General features: G+C 38.3%; 2 protein-coding genes and 1 pseudogene across 4 annotated transcripts in view; 2 read left to right on the forward strand and 1 right to left on the reverse strand.

Moving 5' to 3' along the window:
* The first annotated feature begins 60 nt into the window (after positions 1-60).
* Positions 61-18629, forward strand: ALDH6A1 (aldehyde dehydrogenase 6 family member A1). Of its 2 annotated transcripts, XM_023537016.1 has the most exons (13): positions 129-219; positions 6588-6647; positions 7686-7760; positions 7924-8085; positions 8310-8388; positions 8803-9105; positions 10969-11090; positions 12442-12631; positions 13342-13523; positions 15000-15179; positions 15428-15526; positions 17620-17756; positions 18031-18629. In XM_023537016.1, the coding sequence occupies exons 1-12, from the start codon at positions 172-174 to the stop codon at positions 17722-17724; spliced, it is 1605 nt and encodes a 534-aa protein (XP_023392784.1). In that variant the 5' UTR covers positions 129-171; the 3' UTR covers positions 17725-17756; positions 18031-18629. The 2 variants fall into 2 exon arrangements, with proteins under 2 accessions (XP_011369184.1, XP_023392784.1); XM_011370882.1 differs by having other exon boundaries at positions 61-219; positions 17620-18629.
* Positions 13935-14064, forward strand: LOC111746153 (annotated as a pseudogene).
* The window catches only part of BBOF1 (basal body orientation factor 1), a 30059-nt gene continuing 21531 nt past the window's right edge, over positions 15494-24021 (reverse strand). For both annotated transcript variants that reach the window (XM_011370929.2, XM_023537017.1), the window contains exons 9-12: positions 23636-23737; positions 20323-20397; positions 20049-20163; positions 15494-15666 (exon numbers count right to left, since the gene is read on the reverse strand). In XM_011370929.2, coding sequence (XP_011369231.2) covers positions 15655-15666; positions 20049-20163; positions 20323-20397; positions 23636-23737 — 304 coding nt within the window. In that variant the 3' untranslated portion in view covers positions 15494-15654. The remainder of the gene's footprint in view (positions 15667-20048; positions 20164-20322; positions 20398-23635; positions 23738-24021) is intronic.

Here is a 24021-nt window from a genome sequence, read left to right on the forward strand (position 1 = left end):
AGTGAGGGGTGGGGTAAGAAGTTCTGGCGCGTGATTGGTTAGAGGAAATGGTCCTCTCCACCAATGAGGAGGTGCAGCAGGACAGAGGGGCGAGGTCTGGCAGCCGTAGTGCCTTTGGGGAATCACCCGCAGTAGAGGCACCGGGAGGCGGAGACTAGGGGGTCGAGAAGCATGGCGGCGGTAGTGGTGGCGTCGGCAGTGCGGGCTCGGATCCTGCAGGCGAGTGAAAGTGGCGCCGAGGGGTCGCGAAGCTAGAAATTGGGTCCCTTCCTTCCACTCTCTGAGCCAACCCCTTCTTGGCAGACCCTCCTGTTCCCACTCGACCTGTGCGGCCCTGTCCCAGCCCCCTCACTCCGTATCCGTCGTCGTTGGTTCCGGTCCTGGACTATCACCCCTGGCCTCCCACCCCGTCCTTTTACTCTTGAACCTCCCCTCATCCTGCTGTGGCCCCCTCTCCTCCAGCCCTATTCCCCATTACTGATGTCACAACTCGCCCTCACCTCTCCTGGTCCGCCCACATTCTTTCCTTTTCACCTTTGCACCTGCTACCCCTCTCCCCAGAAACTCACCTCTGGTCACCTTTTTAAGAGCTCTTTCTCCTACCTCGAGCGTCCAGATTGTTCTTCTCCCCCACCTTTTTTCAGTGTCTATAATCCGAAGTAAAGGGAGGAGGAGGAGACACATCAGGGGTGAGGGTCAGTGAATGAACTTTGAATCTCCTAGGAGTGTACACTAGGTTTTCCCCCCCAAAATAGTTATTTGCTGAGCTATCTTGCTCAGCTATGGCTATTTGTATTTTCCACAGGCCATGGGGCTGTCCCCTTGCTTGCCATGACTTTCAGTTAAACTTAGCAAAGTTACAGTGTTCATATTGGCAGTAAATAAGACACCAAATAAGGACACAAATTATGCTACCAGTCTGTTCTAAGCACATAAAAGGGACTAAACATCTCTAAAACAGGTGATAGAAAATCGGAGCCAAGAAGACAAGAAGTGCAAGTTCCAAGTTCCTGCCCCAAAGTCAGCTCTTAGTGGGCCAGTATATCCTCAACAGTGCCCATCAGGTGGATTGGGTCTTCTCTGAAGCCAGTCTAAGGAGAGGCAAGAGCTCATGCCTGAGTCCTGTGATGTCTAACTCTGTTCATAGCTTTTCTTCTGTTGTTCACAGCTTAGCAAGGATTTAGAATATGAGACAAGATTTACTGCAGGCAACATTGTTCAACCTGCAAGAAATATTGCCCTTTTACCATTACGTCCACCCTGGGAACTTCTTCCTCTATGTTGCTGAACTTTTAGATAATAGTATATACCAGGTTTCAGTGAGTTCTACTGCAGAAACTTGTGCATTTTTAAGATTCTTAGCAGAGTCAGCAAAGGTTCATGTTTAAGTATGCTGTTTGATGGGACAGTGTGGAGAGTGGATTGGAAGGGTTTGTTAGATCGTCTGGCTTCGCTCATATTTCTTGCTGTGATCCTACTTCTGTTTTTCTAGTATCTTGTGTGTTTTTTTTTAATCATGGAGAAACAAAGTTTCCAGCCTATATTTTCCATTAGTAACTTCACTTGGAAATCTTTTACTGAAATTGACTTTTTTCCTTTGCCTCCTCTCCCTCTCTTCAATCACAACGAGTCATTGAGAGCCTTAGGAAGATATTTTGTCTTTTGCATCAAGGAGAAGACTCTGCTTCCTATGTACTTTATTTGGGAAACATATTTTCTGATTCTTTTGAAGAAACAGCTGAGTTGAACTGGAAAAGAACAGAAATACTAATCCTTAGCCAACCAATAGGTACTGTAATATGAAACTTCAATAGAGAGTAGTCTAGATTCTGACAGTCATGAATTTTAGTAGACTATCAAACAGTGTATTTTCAGTTATTTAAAGTACATTGTTAGCATATCTTCTCTGTTATGGTAGCTAGTAAAAGTTAGAACTAATGTTCCTCATATTATTGCTGCCATTCAGTAAACCTGTCTTAGAGAGTCTCAGTGACTTGCATCATCGATGTAGTAGAAAGAGCACAGGCTTCACAATCATACTTGGATTCTGTCCCAGCTCCATCATTGTATAGTTCCAAGAATATTTGTAAAGATTGGAATTAATGAATATAATGAAGTAAGTTACCCAACACTATGCTCTAAGGTCACTTAAGATCTCCCAACTCGGAACTGAATTCTGTCTTGGCATCCATCTGTATGTCAGGCTCTCTCCCCAGGCTTTGGGAAAGGAGAAGTAAATAAAATACTCATTGAAAGCTCCCCTGTTGTAAAGCACTGATAAGTGCTAAACAATAGGAGTACACAGGGTACTGCAGGAACAAACTAAACCTGTGCAGTTCAGGAAAAGCTTCTAAAAGGGCTTGGTCCTGGGCTTGAGTCTTGCAAGACTAGCAGGCCTTTAGCCAAGGGGAGAAGGGAATTCCTGATAAACAGCAAGTACAAAATAAGCATCTAGAGAGTAAGAAGTTTGATGTGACTGAACATGGGATAGTTTCTTCAGCAACAGTGCTTGGGAAATGAAGAAAAGATAGGAGATCTAACCTGTCAACAACTATGTGATAATGTTTTATTATTCCAATGCAGTGCCTTTTATGCCCTCTTGACAGCAGAGGCTGTGTGCAAGTGAAAAAATAAAACTAAGTGGCTAGAATGCTCAAGTTGGCTGATCCATGCATTTTTTTGCCTTGTAAGACAGTATATATGAAACAATATCAAGTGATTGCTTGGTGAGTTCTCATTCTTTCAGTCTACAAAATATTACTGAGTGCTTACTCTATTCCAGGAATGGTGCTAGGGGCTGAGAACACAACCATCTAGTAATCTAAGGGGAGAGAGACTTAATAATTAAACAAGCTATTATTCCATAATATGATAAGAGAAATAGAGGAATTCAGGTGTTTTTATGAACTCCACAATCAGGTACTTAGCACATAGCACAGACCCTGAGATTGAGACTTAAAAACTTCCAAGTCTGCTACTTCTCTCATTCTGAGTTAACTTTGTTTCTCCTACTTCAGAGGAAACAGAAACAATCAAATATTCCTTTTTCTACTAGCAAACCTAGAAGACTGACCTGTACCTATACCCAAAATGATGGCTAAGCAGGGAGCAAAGGAGTAGGAGTGAGCCAAGCAAATGGGATGAAACAATTCCTGGCAAGAGGGAGCAGTACATGCAAGGGCAAAGAGAGCCAAAACATGTTCCAAATGGCTGGAGTATAGAGAGCAAGGAGGAAAGTGTTGACCTATGAAACTGGAGAAATAAAGATACTACGTAGAGTCTTCTAAGCAACATCAGATTAGTCTTTATCCCAAGGGCAGTGGAAAGCCATTGGAGGATTTTAAACAAGGGGGTGATCTGACCAGATTTGTGTTTTAGGAAGACCTTCTGGCTATGATGTGGAAACTAGATTCAGAAGGGTTAAGGCTGAAATCCAGATGAGAAACAATGACGGTATAGTGGGGGGAGGTGATGGCAGGAAGAGTAGAGAAAAAGGGGTGTGGTCAAAGACTTCTGAGGGAACAGATTGCCAGGACTTGTTTGATTCTTCGCGGTAAAGAGAAAGGGAGGAGTGGGGTGACATTCAGGTTTCTGGTTGCACAACTAGGTGAGTAGCAGTCCTGTTCACTGAAAGGTGGGTTTTTGAAAGCAGCACAGGTTGGTGGGGAGAAGATGACGAGTTTGGCTTTTTCAGTGTATACCTAAACATGTCCAAGTAGAGATAAAATGAAGACAGTTATCTTAAAAAGGAAGATTCTGGCTAAGGACACAGATTTGGGCATCATCAGGATCTAGATAATTAAGCCACAGAGTAGATGAAATTACCCGAGGAGAGTACGCAGAATGAGAAGGCCTAGGACCAAGCCTTGAGGAACTAACTCGAAGAGGCCAGGTAGAGGAGAATAAACCAGCAAAGAAGGTAGAGAAGTGACCCAAGAAATAGAAGATACTAGGGTATCACAGAAGACAAATGAAAAGAGAGTTCAGGAAGGAGGGCATGATTAACCATGTGTTATGTAAAATTTCCCAGGGCCAAGAGACCAAAGAAAGAGGCTGACAATTCCATATTTACATAAAGAGTTTATTAAGGGAATTTATATACAAGGCTTGTCTTGCCATGGATAACTTCTGTGCCACGTGGCAGGCACTAAGGGGTAATATAGGACAGGGCAGGATGAATGGGGGTACTGGGGTTTGAGATCCCCCAGAGAAGGGGAAAATGCTTTGCATGCTTATCTGCACAGGGCAGTGGCCTGCTCCAAGAGCTAGCATATCTGGGGCATAGGGGCGGGTTCACACAGTCTCTGAAGGGATTTTTGGGAAGCATTCTCTGTTCTGGCCAGGATCTAGCTGGCAGGTCTGGCAGATCTGGCAGGTCATGGAATAGTCTCTCCTCTATACCATGTCACCTCTACTGAGAGGTCAAGTACTACAAGAAGTCCATGGGGTGTAGAAAGTCACTGGTGTTTAGTCTTGAAGGTTAGAGTAGATTGAACAGTTAGTGGGAGATGAGGAAATAAAGATAATTGGTATAGAGAACCCTTGCTTTTGGATGGAGAGAGGTTTAAGGTACAGAAAAGAAAGGATAATTGATGGAGGTGTCAGAGGCAGCAGGAAAGGTTGGCTTCAGAGCACAGGTGCAGAGATTAGCCTTAGATAGGAGGACAGACACCCCTTTAGTCAGTCCATAGATATTGATTGTGTACCTCTGTCTCCCAGTTGCTTTGTCCTCACAGAGTTTGCTAGCTCCCTTCTCCATTATAGGAGGGAGGAAGGAAAAAAGGATGAGTATAACTGCAGGTCAGTTTTGTAGGTTTGCTTATAGGAAGTTGAGGACGTTCTCATCTGATGGTTTCTGTTTCCCCTGAAGTAGGAAAAATAAGGTCAGCTCCTAAGAGTAAGAGGGAAAGTAGCAAAGTAAGAAGTTTTAAAAGAATTGATAAGTTTTGAAATAGCAAGGAGTGAAAGCAAACAAGTATTTATAATAATAATATAATAATATTTAATGAGCACCAACTATTTGCTAGCTGTTTTTCGTATTTGCAGTCTTGATCACAATAACTATGTAAAGTAAGTAAGTAAACAAGATAGATACAGTGCCTGCCTTCAAGAAACTTAGTCTTTTGGGTAACAGACAAATACCCAGGCAATTACAAAAGGGACAAAGAAACCTGATAGGGGAAGTATTGGCTGCTGTGGGAGTACAAAAAAGAGAGTACGTAATCTCGTCTGGGGCGGGGGGCAGTCAGGCAATATAGCTGCCCAGTGGACCTGTCTTTTGTTTAGTAGATATTTATTAAATACCTACTATGTACCAGACTGGTATTGGGAGCATAGCTGTAAGTAAGACACGATGGGCTCCTGGAGGGTTTTGGTGGTTTAAAATAGCTTTTGTGGGGCATGGACGAAGAAGCAGACTAGGCTTTTGTCTGCTGGTCCTTTGGACAGTGCCACAGGTGTAGTTCTTGCATTTTGTGCAGCTCTAAACTTTGGGTTAACATGGCCTCTCTTCAAACAAGATAATAGATTATTAGATTCAAGTCCCAAGTATTTCAGATGGCTTGCTTTGATTAGAATATTTCTTAAGTCAACTTCCATAGTATATATACAAACTATTTTTTAGAGAGTTATTTTATTACAACTGATCCCCCTCCTAATTTTCTAATTATATCCTATTAAATATTACCTACACAACACAGTTTTTTCCTATAAGGTACATGAGGCATTTAAAAAATAGCTTATTGAAATAAAATTGGCATATACTGTATATATTTAAAATATACAATTTGGTAAGCTTTAATATTTGTATACACCTGTGAAATCATCATCACAATCAAGATATGAATAGATTCATACCTACTCCTCTCTACCTCCTCCATCATCTTTAGGCAAACACTGATCTCCTTTCTGATACTACAGATTAGTTTACATTTTTTAGTTTTATATAAATGAAATCATACAGTATGTACTCTTTTTGTCTTACTCAATATAATTATTATATATGTATATAATAATACATTTATTATATATGTATATTATAATAATAGAATGTATATAATAATACATTCTTTTTTATTCTGAGTAGTTTTCCAGTGTATGGATATACCACATTAGTTTCCCTATTTACCTATACAGTGGTGGACATTTGTTTTTTTTCCAAATTTTGGGTTATTACAAAATATATTTGTGTTTGTATGGGAGTAGTAAACTTACATTTGATACTTGGTTATATACTACCTTATATTCAACACCTATTGTGTTAGATACCATGCTGAATGTTTTCATATTGTCAGATTTATGGTGACTACATTTTCCAGACCAAAAATTAGGAAAATACAGACTAATGACAAAAAAAAATTTTAAATCAGGACTGCCCTGGAAATTGAGAACATAATGATTATGGTTTATAGTCTCATGTCTTTTCTCTTTAGACTATATGATCCTTCAGAAAAACATCAAGTCCTTTTTCATATATCCACAGTAATATTAAGCATATAGTATAATGTTAAGCATATAGTAGCCATTCACTAAGTTTTTAATAATTTTCTGCTTTTGTTCATCAAAATAATAATTCTTTTACCTCACAGGTTTCTTCCAAGTTAAACTCCACTTGGTATTCAGCATCTTCCTTCTCTTCTTCTTCAGTGGTGAGTTTATTTGGCACGAAAGATTGACTTTTAAGAAGAAATCTAGGGTAATTTTTGAGTATTCCCATTTATATTCTTTATGTAATTGTGATCAGAGTGCATGTGAAACTTTGTATCTTGGTTTTCTTAATTTAATATTATGTCTATTGTATTGTAAGCATGTTCAGTATTACAAGATGGTCTTTATATGTGGTTATGATTTTAATGGCCACATAGTATTTCATCAAGTAGATATAACCTGAGTTAACTACTAATTTCCTATATAACTTTTAGATTGCTTCAGTTTTTCAGTATTATTAAACAAACATTTATTTTTAGTTTTTTTCTTCTTTTAGATTATTTCTCTTCTGAAATAAGATTACTGTGTCAAAAGATAGAAACATTTTTTGGCTTCTAGAAATTTAGTTGACCCTGCCAGATAGTTTATTCTTGACAACTTTAGAGCTGTTTTTACAGGCCTTCTGTCTTGTCAGCCATTTGCAGTACCTAAAATCTAATAAATAAGGACTGGTGCTCAAAATCCTTTATGTGTAGAAGCATGAACACATTGTAACACAGTAGTCCTTTATCTTTTTGTTCCACAGACCCCTTTGAAAATTTAATGAAAATAAGCTTCTTCTCAAATAATTCACATAGATAAAAACATTAAAAGATTTTTTTGATCATAAAGGTAAGACATCATCATGGTAATGTGACAGAAAGTCAGCTGGGCTGACAAGTTACAGTAGCTAATATTTGTTAACACAAAGTCTGTGACACTTTTTAGTATAAGCTTTACAAGTGACATGTGTTTACTCATGAAGTTTCACTGTGTAATTAGCTGGGAATTTCCCATTTTCAGAGAGGTTATAGTATTTGAGAGGCTCTGCGACATATTAACAAACAGTATAAACAAATATATTGTTTATCTTTTATCTAATGGTAACATTTCTAGAGAGCAGTAGATTCAGTTATCGAATGGAATTCTTTCTTTGTGAAAGGAAAAGAAAATTAAGGCAATGAACTAATACAAAGTTTTGTGTTATTTTTTCCCCCCAGCCAACTGTAAAGCTCTTCATTGATGGGAAATTTGTTGAATCCAAAAGTGACAAATGGATTGACATCCACAACCCAGTAAGCAAAGCTGCTTAAACTGACTAGCCTAGAATTCTGGGCACATGGTGGGAAAATGGGGACCTGGTTGACTATTGTGAAGCACACAGTGCTGCCTTTGTGACTAGATGAAAAACAGAGGTGGGGCAGGGGCAAAGAATGATGTGCTGCTTTTTCCCATCAGGCCACCAATGAGGTTATTGGTCGGGTCCCTCAGGCCACCAAAGCTGAAATGGATGCAGCTGTTGCTTCCTGCAAACGTGCTTTTCCCACATGGGCAGACACTTCAGTATTAAGCCGTCAGCAGGTCCTACTCCGCTATCAACAACTTATTAAAGAAAACTTGGTAAGAAATCTGAATGGTATCATTTTCCAAACTGTTGCTTAGGGATACTTGTCACATTCACAGAGGCCCTTTCAGCTGCATTCCCTCACTCTACAATCCAGAGAGACATAGATCATGGCTCTCTGCCTTATACTGCTTCTCCCCCATTTTGCTCTTCTTTGGCTGCTTGAGAACTAAAAGGAGGCACACCCTTGCATTGGTTTCTATTTGTGTTTTCTTTCTAGAAAGAAATTGCCAGGTTAATCACACTGGAACAAGGGAAGACCCTAGCTGATGCTGAAGGAGATGTGTTTCGAGGCCTTCGTAAGCTGGGAGTCCTTCATGGGGAGTTTCAGGGACTTTTGGGAAGGAGCAAAGGAAGATAGGAGGCAAAGATCTCAGAAAGAGGGATTGCTTCTTTTATGTAAATTTTGTTATCCCATGATATCTTTTTTAATGTTTGTGGAAAATGGCAATACTTCTCAGTGATCTATGAAATTGGTTTACTTTATTGTTTTACTCAAATGATCTTCCAGTAGGTATGTGCATTTCACTTTCCTTTTCCCATTTAGAGAATCTCATTTTGCATACCTCCTTCACATGGAAGGGCAAGTCACTATATCTTTCCTCTGTCATTGGCCTGAGCCATTCTCTGTCCTCAGAGCTGATTAGAGCATGACAAAGCTAAATATTGCACAATGTGGGCAGCTCATGGCCTGACTACTTCTTCTCTTGCAGAGGTGGTTGAGCATGCCTGTAGTGTGACATCCCTCATGCTGGGAGAGACCATGCCATCCATCACCAAAGACATGGACCTTTATTCCTACCGTCTGCCTCTAGGGGTGTGTGCAGGCATTGCTCCATTCAATTTTCCTGCTATGATCCCCCTTTGGATGTTTCCCGTGGCCATGGTGTGTGGAAATACCTTCTTAATGAAACCATCAGAGCGAGTCCCTGGAGCAACTATGCTTCTTGCTAAATTGCTCCAGGACTCTGGTGCCCCTGTTGGAACACTGAACATCATCCACGGACAACATGAAGGTAACTGCCCTTCAGTACATGGCACTTAATCTGGCTTCCAAAAAATCAAGGTGTTAAGTGGTGATGGGGTGTTTTAGAATGAAGAACCTAGGAAGGAAGGGGTTTACTAACAGTAACCACCATGAAGGAAATGTTTGTTGACTGTTTTGCCATCTCTGTGTGCTATGGTGAGTAACTAGGGAGAGGCAGTCCTTGCCTTACAGAATATATGGGGACAAAGAAATATGGATTAGAGCAAGACACAGATAAGATTAAAAAGAAAGTTTTTACTTCAATATTGAGAGAGTTTATGAGGATATTTAACTCAGAATTTATAGACTTCAGAAAGGCTATAAATTCTATATAAGTCTATATAACAATAGCTAGTACTTAAAAAGTCCTTATGTTTCAGGCATTGTTCCTATGCTTTTCATATGTTATCTCATTTAATCTTTACAACAGCCCTTTGATGTAAGTACTATTATTTTTCCTTTTTACAGATGAGAAAATTGAGGCATAATGAAATTAAGTAATTTGCCCAAAGTCACACTGCTAGAAACAATTGAAGCCAAGCTGTGTGTACCTGGGAAGGCTGACTCTAGATTTTACTTTTAAATACAGTCATGAGCCACATAACGATGTTTCGGTCAACAGCAGACCACAAACATGACAGTGATCTCAAAAGATTATAATGGAGCTGAAAAATTCCAATTGCCTAGTTGCATCACAGCCATTGTAATGTTATAGTGTAACACATTACTCATGTGTTTGTAGTGATGCTGGTGTAAACAAACCTACTGTACTGCCAGTTGTATAAAAGTATAGCACATAAAATTATGTACAGTATGTAATACTTGATAATCATAATAAATAACTAACTGGCTTATGTATTTACTACACTATACTTTTTATTGTTATTTTAGATTGTATTCTTCCTTCTTAACAAAGAAGTTTGCTATAAAACAGTATACTATGTTATGCTAACAGCAGCCTCATGCATCTCGTGTTTACTGCACCTCTTGATTGCATCATTTTGTCTTGTGTTTAATAGCATGTAGTTTTGTATAGAAACATACCGTATAGGCTTGTAGCCTAGGAGCAATTGGCTATACCAGGGGTCCCCATCCCCCAGACCGCGGACCAGTACCGACTGGTCCATGCCCTGTTAGGAAGGAACCAGGCCACACAGCAGGAAGTGAGCGGTGGGCCAGTGAGTGAAGCTTCATCTGTATTTGCAGCCGCTCCCCAGCACTAGCATCACTGCCTCAGCTCCACCTCAGATCATCAGGCATTAGATTCTCATAGGAGCACCTGTTCCTGCTGCCAAAAAGGTTGGGGACCGCAGGGCTATACCATATAGCCTCAGCGTGTGGTAGGCTATACCATCTAGGTTTGTGTAAGTGCACTCTATGATGTTTGCCCAACGACAAGATTGCCTAATGATAAATTTCTCAGAATGTGTCCCTGTTTTAAGCATCATATGACTGTACTATGACTGTACATATGTTATATTATCACATGAGGACACAGTAGTATCTGAGAGTCCTGGTATATAGTTACAGTTGAGGAAATATCACATTCTTAAAGGACAAAAGAAGTGTTGAGTATTGAAGGGCTGTTATTTTGGAGGAAAATAGGAATTGTAGCCTTTGGAATTAGAAGTGGAAATTGTGGAATATCAAATGGGAAAAATAACGAAAGAGGCTAAATAGAATTTGTAGTTTAAAGAATTAAAAGAACAAGGAAAAAGAGAACTAATTCTAGGGTAGAAACACAAAAATATGAAAACTTCTTCATAGCAGTGGGAAAAGGAGAAATTTGCCATGTTGAGAAGGCCATAGCCATTTGTTCCTTTGCGGTGATCATTTATTTTTCTTCCTAAAGCTGTTAACTTTATTTGCGATCATCCGGATATCAAAGCAATCAGCTTTGTGGGATCCAACCAGGCAGGAGAGTACATCTTCGAGAGAGGGTCAAGACATGGCAAGAGAGTTCAAGCCAATATGGTGACTTCTTATTCCTTTTTTGGCCCCTGCTCAAACTCTGTTATATATAGTTAAATTACCTAAAACAGCCCATCAGCAGAGGGGCAACTCATCCACTCTAATGCCAGTGTTTCTTTATCCCTATTTCATCTGAACTATCTTTTCCTTTAACAATGAACCTTATGATGAGTTTTATTCTGTCACTTTAATTACCTTTATCTTATACAATGAATCTCGGTATCAAAGGGCACATTACTCCCTGAGAATGTTGTTCAGATTATTTGGGCTTTAGCAGTAACAAATTCTGGTTCTGGCCCTGCTTCCCTCATATCATGCTTTTCTAGCCCTTCATCTTTCTTTCTTTTGAGGGGTGTCCTAACTATTAATGTCAAAATATGATCTTCCCTAAGAGTCCAAGGCTGTTTAGGGCACTGGAAACAGCCCAATATCCCCGTATGAGATGCGTGGTTTGGTTGGCCGCATAGTTTTGCTGTTCTCTTACTAGCTCCTTGTCTTATACTTAGCAGTTCTTTGATACTAAAATACAATTGCTACTTTCTCACCCTTTAGCTAATGTTCATAAAGGATAACCACCTATGCACAAGTGGAGACTTTATGATGTGCCCACTTATTTCTTGTCATGGCTGAATGTGCTTTGGCCAGTTTGACTCAAGTCCTAACCAGCTCATCATGAATTTATTGAGTGAATTCTGTGTCTAACAGTATACTATGTGTAATGGGATAAAATTAAGTTAGCTGATATGGTACTTATTTATCCATGCACTCAACTATAGTTGTATCTGGAAATGTGTGTGGAAATGACCATATGTTATCATACATAGAAGTTCATAAGGCTATATATCTAGAAACAAGTCAGTCTGGGGAAGCTTTTTCCAGAAACTGTTTATCAGGAGAGGTCTACCTCTTATTTTGCCTTTTCACTGGCCACTGGCATTATTACTGGCAGCTCTTTATATATACTGCTCTTCATGTAACTGGAAACCCCAGCAGATAACAAATTCTTTCCTATCTAACCGAGGAAAGAGAAGGGAGTTCTCCTTGGTTCCTGGATGCAGTGTTTAGCTTGTCAGTTTGATGTAATGTGATGATTGAGGCTCTTTGTTTGTTTTGATCTAAATAAACATAAATCAGCTTATTAGATGAGCAGTGAAAAAAAGTAACCTGGACACTTGTTCAATGTTACCAAGACTTTAGCAGTATGAAGATAATAAATTTATCCTCAAAGTAACAAAGGATAAATTCTCTAATCCTTACCTTAAATTCTCATTTGAAATTTCAGATTCTTTGCCTGATTTCTCAGCTTAATCGTATTTTGCCTAGGAAGATTCATGTACTTTCTGTATTTCCTCAGGGAGCCAAAAATCATGGGGTAGTCATGCCAGATGCCAATAAAGAAAATACCCTGAACCAGCTGGTCGGGGCAGCATTTGGAGCTGCTGGTCAGCGCTGCATGGCTCTTTCAACAGCCATCCTTGTGGGGGAAGCTAAGAAGTGGCTGCCAGAGCTGGTGGAGCGTGCCAAAAGCCTGAGAGTCAATGCAGGTAATTGGTTATCTGCTTCGCTCGTTTAGACTTTGCATCTGAGGCACTAAGCTCTTGGTTTTAGCATTGCTCTTGGCCAATGGAAGCAATCATGTCTGCCCTTACTGAAGAAGGGCCTGGTTTGGAACCCCTTAGTAGAGGCCTCAAGCGTCCCCAGCCTCACCTTTCCTTCCCCTATAGCTTAACAATAGATTATCCCCTGCAGCTTGATCCAGAGCTTAGAACATCCCCTGACTTGCCCTGAAATTTATGATTAATGCCTTTATGCTTACTGATCACAATCCTCTAGCATTCTTTCCAGACTACTCCCATCTTTGTCCCTGAGTCGCTAACGCCACCAGAGGACCATATTGCTGGAGGAACAGCTCCATGAAGCATAACAGACCCCCTGGAATCATCACATAGCCACTGGATTAATGACCAGATTATCCTTTAAATACCGTAAGCCAGACTGAGAAGGCAAGGCAGTTTTCCAAGGTGTTAACCTGCTGCCTTCTCAGATCACTGGTGCTCTGACAGTAAACGCTTATTCTAAAAAGCCCAACTCCTGTGTTGATCTATTGAGGTCTATTGGCTGAGCCCCGGACTCAGTTGCCCTCTGGTTATATTACTGTTGCCTCTTTGTACTGTAGTTGTCATTTGGATTCATCTTTAGTTGGCAATCAGAATTCATGTTAACGAGTCTTCAACACTGCTGTGTTATTTTACAGGAGACCAGCCTGGAGCTGATCTGGGCCCTCTGATCACCCCCCAGGCTAAAGAGCGAGTCTGTAATCTAATTGATAGTGGAACAAAGGAAGGAGCCTCCATTCTTCTTGATGGTCGAAAAATTAAAGTCAAAGGCTATGAAAATGGCAACTTTGTTGGACCAACCATCATTTCTAATGTTAAGGTGAACAACTCTGGATTATTTTGTTCACAAATATGAGAGCTGAAGGCCCTTTGGAGGCTATGGAATCTCATCTCTCCAATTTATAAATGAAGAGCATTTAATAACTGGGGACCTCATCTCTTGCCAAGATTACTCAGTTATTTTATCTAGAATCTGAATGAACGAACCTCCCTTCTCATCCCCAATCTCTTTCCACTCTACTAGCAGCCAGGAAACTTTCCATAAAGGGCTAGATAGTAAAATTTTTTGGCTTTGCAGGGATATATATTCTCTGTCACAACTACTCAACTCTTGACATCTTAGTGTGAAAGCAGCCATTAACATTGTGTGGCTATGTTCCAATAAAACTTTATGGACAATGAAATTTTAACTTTACATTCCATGATTGATTTTTTTTCAGCCTTTATGTAGAGCTTTGCATAGTGGCAGTATGACAGCCAATGAGGTTTATCTGAGGCACAATTATTGCTAATTGAAAAAATATAGAAATTATCCCTAACTTGTTGGCTGTACAAAAACAAGCACATTTGGCCCACAGGCCATATTTTGCCAACCCCTCTCTTACATTATACTTGTTACTTATTTCTTTAATTTTTTTCTTCCCACTCCTCCTTGCTGCCTAGCTAATAGTTACTGCAGTGTCTCCGTCAACATATCAGCCACCCAGTATTTATTAAGTATCTACTCTCTGTCCTAAATTTATCTGCATCTTCACCAGAAAGTGACGAAAGAAAAAGAATCGATCTGTCAATTTTTATTTATCAAAACTCTACAAGTCTCTCAACTAAAATTAATGAGTAAATTGAGGTTAGGAGGCTTTCTTTGAAATACATATGTCCCCACCAATCCTACTATAATCCTGAATAATTGTTAAATGTAAATGTAGCAGAAATTGTGGAATTTCTTGCTTCAAAACCGTAGAGGAAAAATCCACCTATCAGCAGTAAGCACAGCTGACTAGCAGCAGTGGTGAAGGATATTTTGATTGTTTAATGTGACCTGATATCAAAATATAAAGTACAGACTCATTGGAAGGCAAAGGAGTAAATGAGAATGTATTGTTCAGTTACAGAAAACTTAGCACAGGGTTTCTTTAAACAAAAATTCTCCTGTGGTGTTTTTAATATATATCTGATTTATAAAAAAATGATTTTTCATGTAACTTTTCAGTAACATAACAATTGTATAAACCAGTTATATAAGTATAAAAGAGGAAGCTAGTGATGGTTCATGAGACCTAAAAATACAGTGCTTAAAGGAAAGGAATGTAGTTGTACTTAATAGGAATTTCAAGTTGTTTATATGATTGGTAGCTTGGAAGATGGAATACAGCAAGAAAGCACTTTTTAAAAAATAAGTGGTTTAAAATGAAAAGAGATTACTAACATGAAAGCCATCCATGTAAACAGTGGGTAATACAGTACCAAATAAGCATAAAATACTGACTTTTTTTTCTGGATGCATCACTCCTGGCAGCCAAATATGACCTGTTACAAAGAAGAGATTTTTGGTCCAGTTCTTGTGGTTCTGGAGACAGACACTTTGGATGAAGCCATCAAGATTGTAAATGACAATCCATATGGAAATGGAACTGCCATCTTTACCACCAATGGAGCCACTGCTCGGAAATATTCCCACTTGGTGGATGTTGGACAGGTTTGTGAACAAAGTTTTAGGAAGTTCTTGTAGTCATTTACTGTTAACTATCTAGGGGAGACGGTAAAGAGTAATCAGTTGCTGCCCCTCCGGTCTTCCACAGGAATAAAAGTTAATGGGTGGAGATGGGGTAGAAGGTGGGTATTTAAAATCGGTCTCTTTGGTGCAAAGCATTTGTGCTTCCAAATGGAGAGTTCCTTTGTTTGAGTCCCTTTCTTAGCATTTGACGTGGATTTGTTCTGCTTTAGGTGGGTGTGAATGTCCCTATCCCAGTGCCTTTACCAATGTTCTCATTCACCGGCTCTCGATCTTCCTTCAGGGGAGACACCAATTTCTATGGCAAACAGGTAACTTTAAGTTTTAAAAAATGTTTTTTCCTCTAGGAAACTTTCTTGTACATATTCAGAAACAAGGATTCTGCAAGGAAGGGCCTGCAGCAGCTTCTGTGGAGTCATATGTTGTTGAGCAGTGCTTGTCAGTAGGTCTCCTAGAAAAGATTTAAAAGTTAACAAAATTTTGCCAAAGCTGCTTCTTGTTGAATAACTCAAGGCAACAAAGTTTTGGGGAAAGAGCAAGAGAAAGCGCAAGCCTTTGTATAAGCCCTTTCCTCTGCCTCCCGCCTTTCATCTGACTAACTCTTAATCATCTGTCATGTCTTAGTGTCTTTCCTCCAGAAAATCCTCTCTGACCACCACCAGCCCCTTCCTCAGTGCTGGGTTGGGTATGCCCTCATGCTCTCACTGCACATACTTCTCCTGTAACAGTTAATCATTTACAAAAAAAATTTATTGAGCACCTTTGTACCAAACAGTATTCTAGGCACTACAAATACAGTACTGAACAAGAAAAATAAAGCATACGTGAAACCAAATTGTCAGGTTCAAACCCCAGCTCAGCCAGTTATTAACTGTGTGACCTTGGAGGATACACTCTCTGTGCCTCAGGCTTCTTCATCTATAAAATGAGAGTAACACCAGTACTTATATTTCATAAAGTTATGAGGGTTAAATAGCACTATTACCATCCTTCAGCAGGTACACATGTTCTAAGGCAGGAATAGCATGACATGTTCAAACAGCAGAAGTGGCTGGAACACAGTGAGTGGATGAGTAACAGTGGTAAGAGATGAGGCTGGAGAGATAGGCAAGGGTGAGGCATGTAGGACTCTTTAAGCCATGTTAAGAAGCCCTCCGTCATCATGCTGTAATTATTTTTACCTATCTGCAGCCCCTGGCACAGAGCACGTGACCAAATGTGTTCAACTAATGGACTAGTGGAAGTTCTTTGTAGTCCCGCAGAAATATGGCCATTTTGGAACCTTTAGTAATAAATTACACTTTTTCTATATCAGTCTCTCTTATAGGTTAAAAAATTAACAATGGGATTGCATAGCAGAATATAACAGTGTAGCCAGTTGGTTAAGAAAAAACTTTGGTTATCTGGAGGCTGATTGTACAGTTTGTGCATTAGTCACAGCTTTTGCAAAATTAACTAGTTCAATACTATTAAAAATTTCTTTTTAAGTTACTCTGGTAAGTGAGGCTTCTTGGAAGAAAAGACTGACTTCATACAGAGTTGAAGTCTTAAATCCTTAGGTAATTAAATTGCTATTTTGCATGGAAAAGAGACTTGAAAGTATCATTCTTACATAATAAAATGTAAACTTTTGTATCTTATGCTGAAAGTATGTAATAATCTCTAAAGTTGTTTTCAGTATATTAAGCATGGCCTAGATTTTGCCAAAAAATTCTAGGAGAGTATTTTATCTAACTAGCATGTTTTTTCCTAATATCTTTCTAGCTTGCTAGTAATTAGGTAAATGTTAGATCTGTACAGTCTATTCTCAAGCCCACTGTTACAACATAAACTATGTATATGTAAAGCCTCACGTGTAATATATATTTCATTTCTTCATTCTTTTCTATTCTTCATGGGAAGGAGAGAAAAACATTCCTGAACAGCAGTTATTATGCTAGGATATTTGTATGCCATTTCATTTTCCCCTCACACATTGCTAAGAGGTGGATACTATATCACAGATAATGCCCAAGGTTACACAGCAAGGAATAGAGGCAAGATTTGAACCCTGTATCAAGACCTCAGAGCACATGATATTCAGCCCTAGCAACAGAATGTCCTGCAAGTTTAACAGATTACGTTGTTCAGTTTTTCCATTTAGATGCTAATGCTCTTGGCTAGTTTCAGCATAATGACAGCTAAGGTTTAACAGTATACTATGTGCCAGGTATTATGCTAAATGTTTTAGAAAAACTTTGATGAACAATATGTTGGATTCTAGTTGCACCTATTCCTCAAGTAGGAGTGTGAGTAGCATTTTGCAACACTCCCTTCAAAATTTGATTAAAAAAGGAATCATGAAACCCCCTAGAAATATATACTAACTCCCTCTCCCTCTCTTTCTTTTGTTTGTTCTCTTTAGGGCATCCAATTCTATACTCAGCTAAAGACTATCACTTCTCAGTGGAAAGAAGAAGATGCTACTCTTTCCTCACCTACTGTAGCCATGCCTACCATGGGCCGTTAGAAACAAGTTTGTTCCAGCTCAGTCCATCCTGAGTAAGCTCTCTTTATTTTGACTGACTTCATTTGCCAACTTCGCTCAGACCAGATCCCTGGGAATGGACTACCTTGTAACTAATACCTTTCTCAGGACAATTAGCCCCTGCAAAGTTGCTAAAGGGAGACTCCTAGAGTAACTCTGAAACCAGATTTTCATTTACTCTTCATACATCTGTTTTTGAGGTAACTGTTGTTAACTATGAAACGTTTATCTAGAATGATTGCTTAGGACTATTTTCTAAAAATTCTCCCCTTTTCTGATAACTTGAAGGAAGGGAAGATTATGTAAAGAAGATCTTTCATAATTGGAAGAGAACCTCTTGAATGAGAAAATGGGACAGGAATAATTCACCCTTTGGTTGATCTTCAAACACAGCCCTACATAAATGCCTGTGAGAGACACCCCTCTGCCAGGCTTTCCTAAGCCTCTCATTTATCACACACTACACAAAATAGAGTCCATTCTACTTATCCCACAGTGTGACAACTGCTTGTTTCTTTTTGCTGAATGCCAGTTTGTCCTAGTGAATTATGAACACTAAATTCTGCCATTGTCACTTTTCCTGCTTAAAATCATTTCTCAAGGATACCTCAGTATGCACTGGATAAATCAACTTTTTGTTGTGTGTGCCAAGTGTTAGATTTCAGGATTCGCTTCAGCAGTCATTAATTAATGCTTCAGTCATTAATTCAGGTGCCCATAGGTTTTTTTGTATTTTGGGTTTTTTTAGAAAACCATTTCAAAAGTTATTTTACACCCAATCAAGGGGTGTTCCAGCCGTGAAAGTGGGCAAGATTCTTGCCTTAAGCAAATTGAATCTGATAGTCCTTGACAAAATTTTTATGTTGTTCTTTCCTCTTGCCTTCATTTCTCATTAGTGATATTTTTAAATAAAAGAACCCTTTATATAGAGTGATTGACTGGGCCTAAGAAATTTTAAAGCTTTTTATGACATAAAACAGTAAAAAAAAAATACTTTGACAGATTCTTTTGCTACCATTAATTTAACTGTCTTTATGCTTCTTGTTTCTTTGATGTAGCTCAACTTTAAGTCAGAATAGAAATTGATGTGCTAAACAAAATAGCTTCTGTCTTTTTGCTCTGCATCCCAATTGAATCTTATCTTTCTGATACGGTTTTCACCCACTGAACTAGGAGAGGGCTTCAGGCTCTGATAGAGTAGTCTCTCGTCCTCAGCCAGATGACATAGGTCATTATTTTTCCATCTCCCTATTAGTCATATGGGTAATGCTAACCTAATCATGGGGTTATTCAGTGAAAATGTGCACTCTATAGATTTTAGGCTTATTATTACCATGAACTAGATAGAATGTCAAAATCTTCAATCACTTAAGATGACTGGTATTTAGTAAAATACATTTATGACCCTACTGGGTCTTTTTTTTTCTTTTCCTTTTTTAGATTTACCTTCCTAAAGAGATGAGGCAATAAAAATTTATAGAATGCTCCTTGTTTTATCTCTTATCACATCTGGCCAGTGGTAGTGATATTTAATTCAATCCAACAACTACAGGCTAGGTTGGATAAAAGGTCATATTGCCTAAGTTCCAAATGGAATTAAATATAATCACAGAGACTTCTAAATTTTCCTTACATTTAAGGGAAATCACTTTTTAAAAAATACTAACTAATGAGAATTGTGTTGTCCTTATTGGAATCAATTTCATTGGCTAGCTTCTCTACTCAAAAGCTTCTTGTTTCTGAGATGGAAAAAAATCTATAGTTATGTTTATGCTAGTAGCAGCTAAAAAATTCAGTATTTTATTTTCTTTTTGCTCTGATGTGACCTCATTTGAAATTTCTCTGATTTTATATTGTACTGATTATAAATAACAAATTTTTAATAAAAAGCTCTTAAAAAGAAAATCTGGCTTTCTTTTTTTGATGGTGCCATACTTCCTTGTAATCTTGTCCCCGAGCTTCTAGTGACTCAGACTTCCAACCTCTGTCCAAAGCCAAGAGTTACATGGTCATCATGTTTATTCTTACATAAAAGATAGTACATATTTTGGCTAGGCTGTATATTGCCAAAGGCAGTTTATAGGTTGTCCACACTAAAAGAGGCACAAATATGCATTAAGTGTATGCCTTTTTCAGTGTGGATATTGTGATACAAATGTCCATGATTTCAACTAAAGGTATTACTCATTTCACTGACCCCTGAGAACTCCTGGCTAGTAAAGCTGAAGGACTGTGACTTAGCAAGAAGCTGCATGGAGAAAGGTAACAGTTAAGTGTATTGTTTGGTTAGATTACAGACTCTTTACCATGTCAGACTCTTGTGATCCTTTCTGAATTTTGGATATTATCAGTTCACCAGAAGAGTCTGCAATTGGTACTTGCTGTGTGATAAAGGTTTGATCTTGAAGCTTACTTTCATCCCTGCAATAATGACAAAATAACAGACCTGTCAATAACCAGACACACATGGAACCTGATTCAGAACAACAGACTTCTCACTCAGTTTTAGCACGTATAAGATGTCCACAAGAACCACTATGATCAGGCACACGCTCATGGCTTTGTCAAGAGAGACCTTACCCAAATTCCTCTGTTTCTCCATTGTCCAACACAACATAATCTGGAACTGGAGGCCTAGAACTGTGGCTGTATTTCCTGTGGTGGGAAAAAGTTAAAGTGAGGCAGTGTCTCCTTGTGCCAGGTATTTCAACTATACTTTAAAAGTGCTTAAATAAATGAATGCTTCAGTTAAATAGGCTTCTCATTTTTAAAAATGAGCTTTTACACACAGAGAGACAGTATAATGTTAGGCAAGTTAATATAAATTTATATTCTTTTGAAGTTGAGACGTTGAACTTAAGAAATGGAAATATTTATTGAGATGATTATGATGATGATACATAACAGCTATTAATGGTGATGGGCAAGTTTGAACCAGAATACTGACCAAAATAGCCAGGAAAATTCCCTTGCCATGAAAAGAACCACAAAACACAAAAAGGTTAACTAATGGAGACAGACACAGTATGAAAAGTTCTCCTTATATACTGGAAAGTCTGGTTTAAGGACAGAAAATAAACATATTACTAATTCGATGTTCTAATTTGAAAGCAAGCTTAACAGTTTCAAAAAGTATAGTAGGTTGATTTGGCAGCAGATAAAAGACACACAGCTCACTCCTAAAATCTGTCAACTAGGTACACATGAAAGCAGTATAAACTCATTCAAAATCTATCAATATTAAATAGTCTGATAATGCATGTTAGCTACTACTAGTGCCAGAGTTGCTGATGCACTGAAGAGTACAGTTTATTGGTTATACTCCTTTGACTTAGTTCCATCACATACACACACACACACACACACACACACACACACACACAATATTATACTATTGGAGTCACAATGATACACAATCATTGTGAACTCCTACCAACTTCCTAATTTTTTGCCTTGGTAGACCTCTTATCATTTAATTCCGCTCCATTCTGAGCTTTCTCATTTAATCCTATCTTTATCTCAGTATTTCACCATTCTAGTCCTATCTTCTTTTCCTTCATCCAACCCTGGCATGAAATTCTGACAGGCTTAGACATGGTTCCATTGTGGCCAGGTTTAAGTTCATTGTTTTGGTGTGAAAGATTTCACTCAAGTTCCTTTGTTCCTCCAGTGCTGAAAACAACACGGTATGGCACTTGAGGCCTGGAACTCGGGGGTACAGAAAAGTCAACTCAAAATGAGACATTAAATTCATTACTTACAACATAGATCCTACCACCACTTCTTTGGAGGGCTACCAGAGACACAAAAGCTATTTCAAAGTCTTTAATCTTCCATTTAGCCTATACTTCTTTAAACTACTCTTTTGGTTGTACTCTTCTTTGTTTTCCTGTTTATTAATTGTGCTTATTCCTAAAGGTTCTAGCTTCGGCCCTTTACTTTTCTACCTTTATCCACTCTCCTGAACTCAACTACCAGTTTTCACTAAACATGCTCAAATCTTTCTCCCCAAACTAACATCTGTACTCCAATCACTATTTACAATGCCTTAAGTGTTTTTCACGGCAGCAACATATTGTCACCTCCAATTTGACGCTAAAAATACTTTCTATTTCTTCTACCTAGAATTTTTTTCCTCCTTTTTTGTTCCTATTTACCTTTTAGAGGTCAGCTCAAGCTTCTACTTCCTCAGAAATGTTCCTGACCTCCTCAATTAGTTCAGATTCTCCTAATCTAGGCTCTTATACTACTCCTTTGAGCCTATATCAGTTATACTTTTGTATTTATTTGTGTGATTTGAATGTTTTTCTTCCCATGTAGACCACAAACACCCTGAGATTAGGTATGATGTCTTTATTTGCTCAACACTATATCCTTAATAATAGCAGCTATTCAGTATGTATACGTTAAATGAGTTGGTAGATGGATTAAATAAAATTTAAACATTTCCCTCACACTGGCTTTCCAGATTTTTCATTTGCCTTTCACATCACCATTCTTTCATTTCTTAATCCAAAAAACTTAAACATTTACACTTTGTTTTCTTTATTCGTTTTAGTCCTTTATCACCACATCCTGTTTTTCCTTCCTGAGTGTCTTTCAGTTTCTCCCCGTTTTTCCTGACTGCTCCCACTCTTGCCTAAAACCCCTCATTACCACATATCCAGAGTAGTATGGTAGCTTCTGTTGGTCCCCACCTCTATTTTTGTCCTCCAATCCATCATACTTGTCACTATTAGATTCAGGTTAGCTCTGAGAACAATGACCTGTGAGCCCTTCCAGTGAGAGTATGAGAGTGTGGCTTATTGCTCTTTGTAGTTCTTCAAGGCAGAAAAGAAAAGTGTTACACTGCTTTAGAATCTACAATAGCATAAGTTCAGGCTTTTCTGCATGGTTTTTAAGCCTCAACATAATTTAATTATAGATTAAACCTTATTTCTAATTACTAATTACTCTTACATTACCAAATTTCCTCAAGCTAGGAAGTTTTCCCTCAGTGTTCCCTAAATACCCAATATCCATTCCTTCCTCTGGGTTTTTGCTTAAGCTGCCTACTAAGCCCCTTGCCTGATGTGCCCCTACCCCCACTCTCTATTATCCCACTATCTTACAAGGCACCCCACAGAGTCATACGCTTTCAGTCTGAGTGAAGTCTTCCCTGACTACTCTAGCCCACTGACATATTATTTGAACTCAGTTATATTTTATTGTGCCACTTTATTTTCTTCCTTGTTATGTTTGGTTTTGCTTAGGCAACCAGATTCTAAGCTTTGAGATTAAGGGCAATGTCTCTCAATTCTTTGGAATCCCCATAGTACCTAACACAGTGCTAAGCATGTAATAAGCAATAAATAAGTGGGTGATTTATTTTACTACTTTATAGTTCATTACTAGGATTATAGTTACTGACAAAACATAGTGGAGGGAATGAAAACTAATTAAAAAGAATTATTTGGAATATCTGTGGATTTTTGTTTTAATTTCTAAGTCTTTTTCTTGGTATTAGAGATTCTCTGAATTAATAATCAGCTTTAAAAAAATCATTTACTTATCTTTGCAAACCAATAAAATCTTAACAATTGTTATGTTTCTCTTCAGTTACCACTCATTCAGCTGAGCAATGTTGTACCTTCTTAGCAAGCATTACTTTAAACATCTAAGATTAATATCTTTTCTCACCTCCCCCTTTAATTCTAATTCATCTTTCATTTTTGTGCTCATTCATTCATCTCCCATTCTTTACCTCTGAGAGTTGCAGTATCTAAGCAATATGACTCATATTTTCTGGTCTCTTCCTATCCCTTTAATTCTAAGTGAAAATTAATTCATTGTTCCTATATAGTTTCTAGGGTTGATAACAACTTGGTGTTCCACCACAGAAATAGGGAGTTACCTAGGAACAAAACCGTTCATTTTTGCAAAGAGCAATCGTAAGACTTTCTCCTTCTGCTCCCAGGTCAAATCTCCAATATCCACATTTCCTTGAATATCTGTCCTAACAAATTTTAAAAAAAAAAAAGTGAAAGGAAAATTATGGTCAATGTAAGCATCTGTCCTTTTTAAAAAATATATAATATGTAAACAGGAGAAGAAAAAATTTCCAAACCATAACTGAATGTTATGAGGTTTCCAAATGTAATGACTACAAAGCAAACTGTCCATTACATTATAAAGTGGAAAAGAATATCAGTACACTAGCCAAATCGAAATGTTATATATCATTAAAATAAAAACAAGAAAAACTATAACATGAAAAAAGTGTGCTCAAACATCAAGCAA

This window comes from Pteropus vampyrus, unplaced genomic scaffold (genome assembly GCF_000151845.1).
Source record: "Pteropus vampyrus isolate Shadow unplaced genomic scaffold, Pvam_2.0 Scaffold177, whole genome shotgun sequence".
NCBI classification, from domain to species: Eukaryota; Metazoa; Chordata; class Mammalia; order Chiroptera; family Pteropodidae; genus Pteropus; species Pteropus vampyrus.

What these genes read in the sequence shown, in the direction of transcription:
- ALDH6A1 (XM_011370882.1), top strand. Translation starts at nt 172, where the DNA reads ATGGCGGCGGTAGTGGTGGCGTCGGCAGTGCGGGCTCGGATCCTGCAG. An exon ending in CCATCATTTCTAATGTTAAG is followed by an intron (nt 13,524 to 14,999) that starts GTGAACAACTCT and finishes CACTCCTGGCAG; the next exon opens with CCAAATATGACCTGTTACAA. An exon ending in ACTTGGTGGATGTTGGACAG is followed by an intron (nt 15,180 to 15,427) that starts GTTTGTGAACAA and finishes GTTCTGCTTTAG; the next exon opens with GTGGGTGTGAATGTCCCTAT.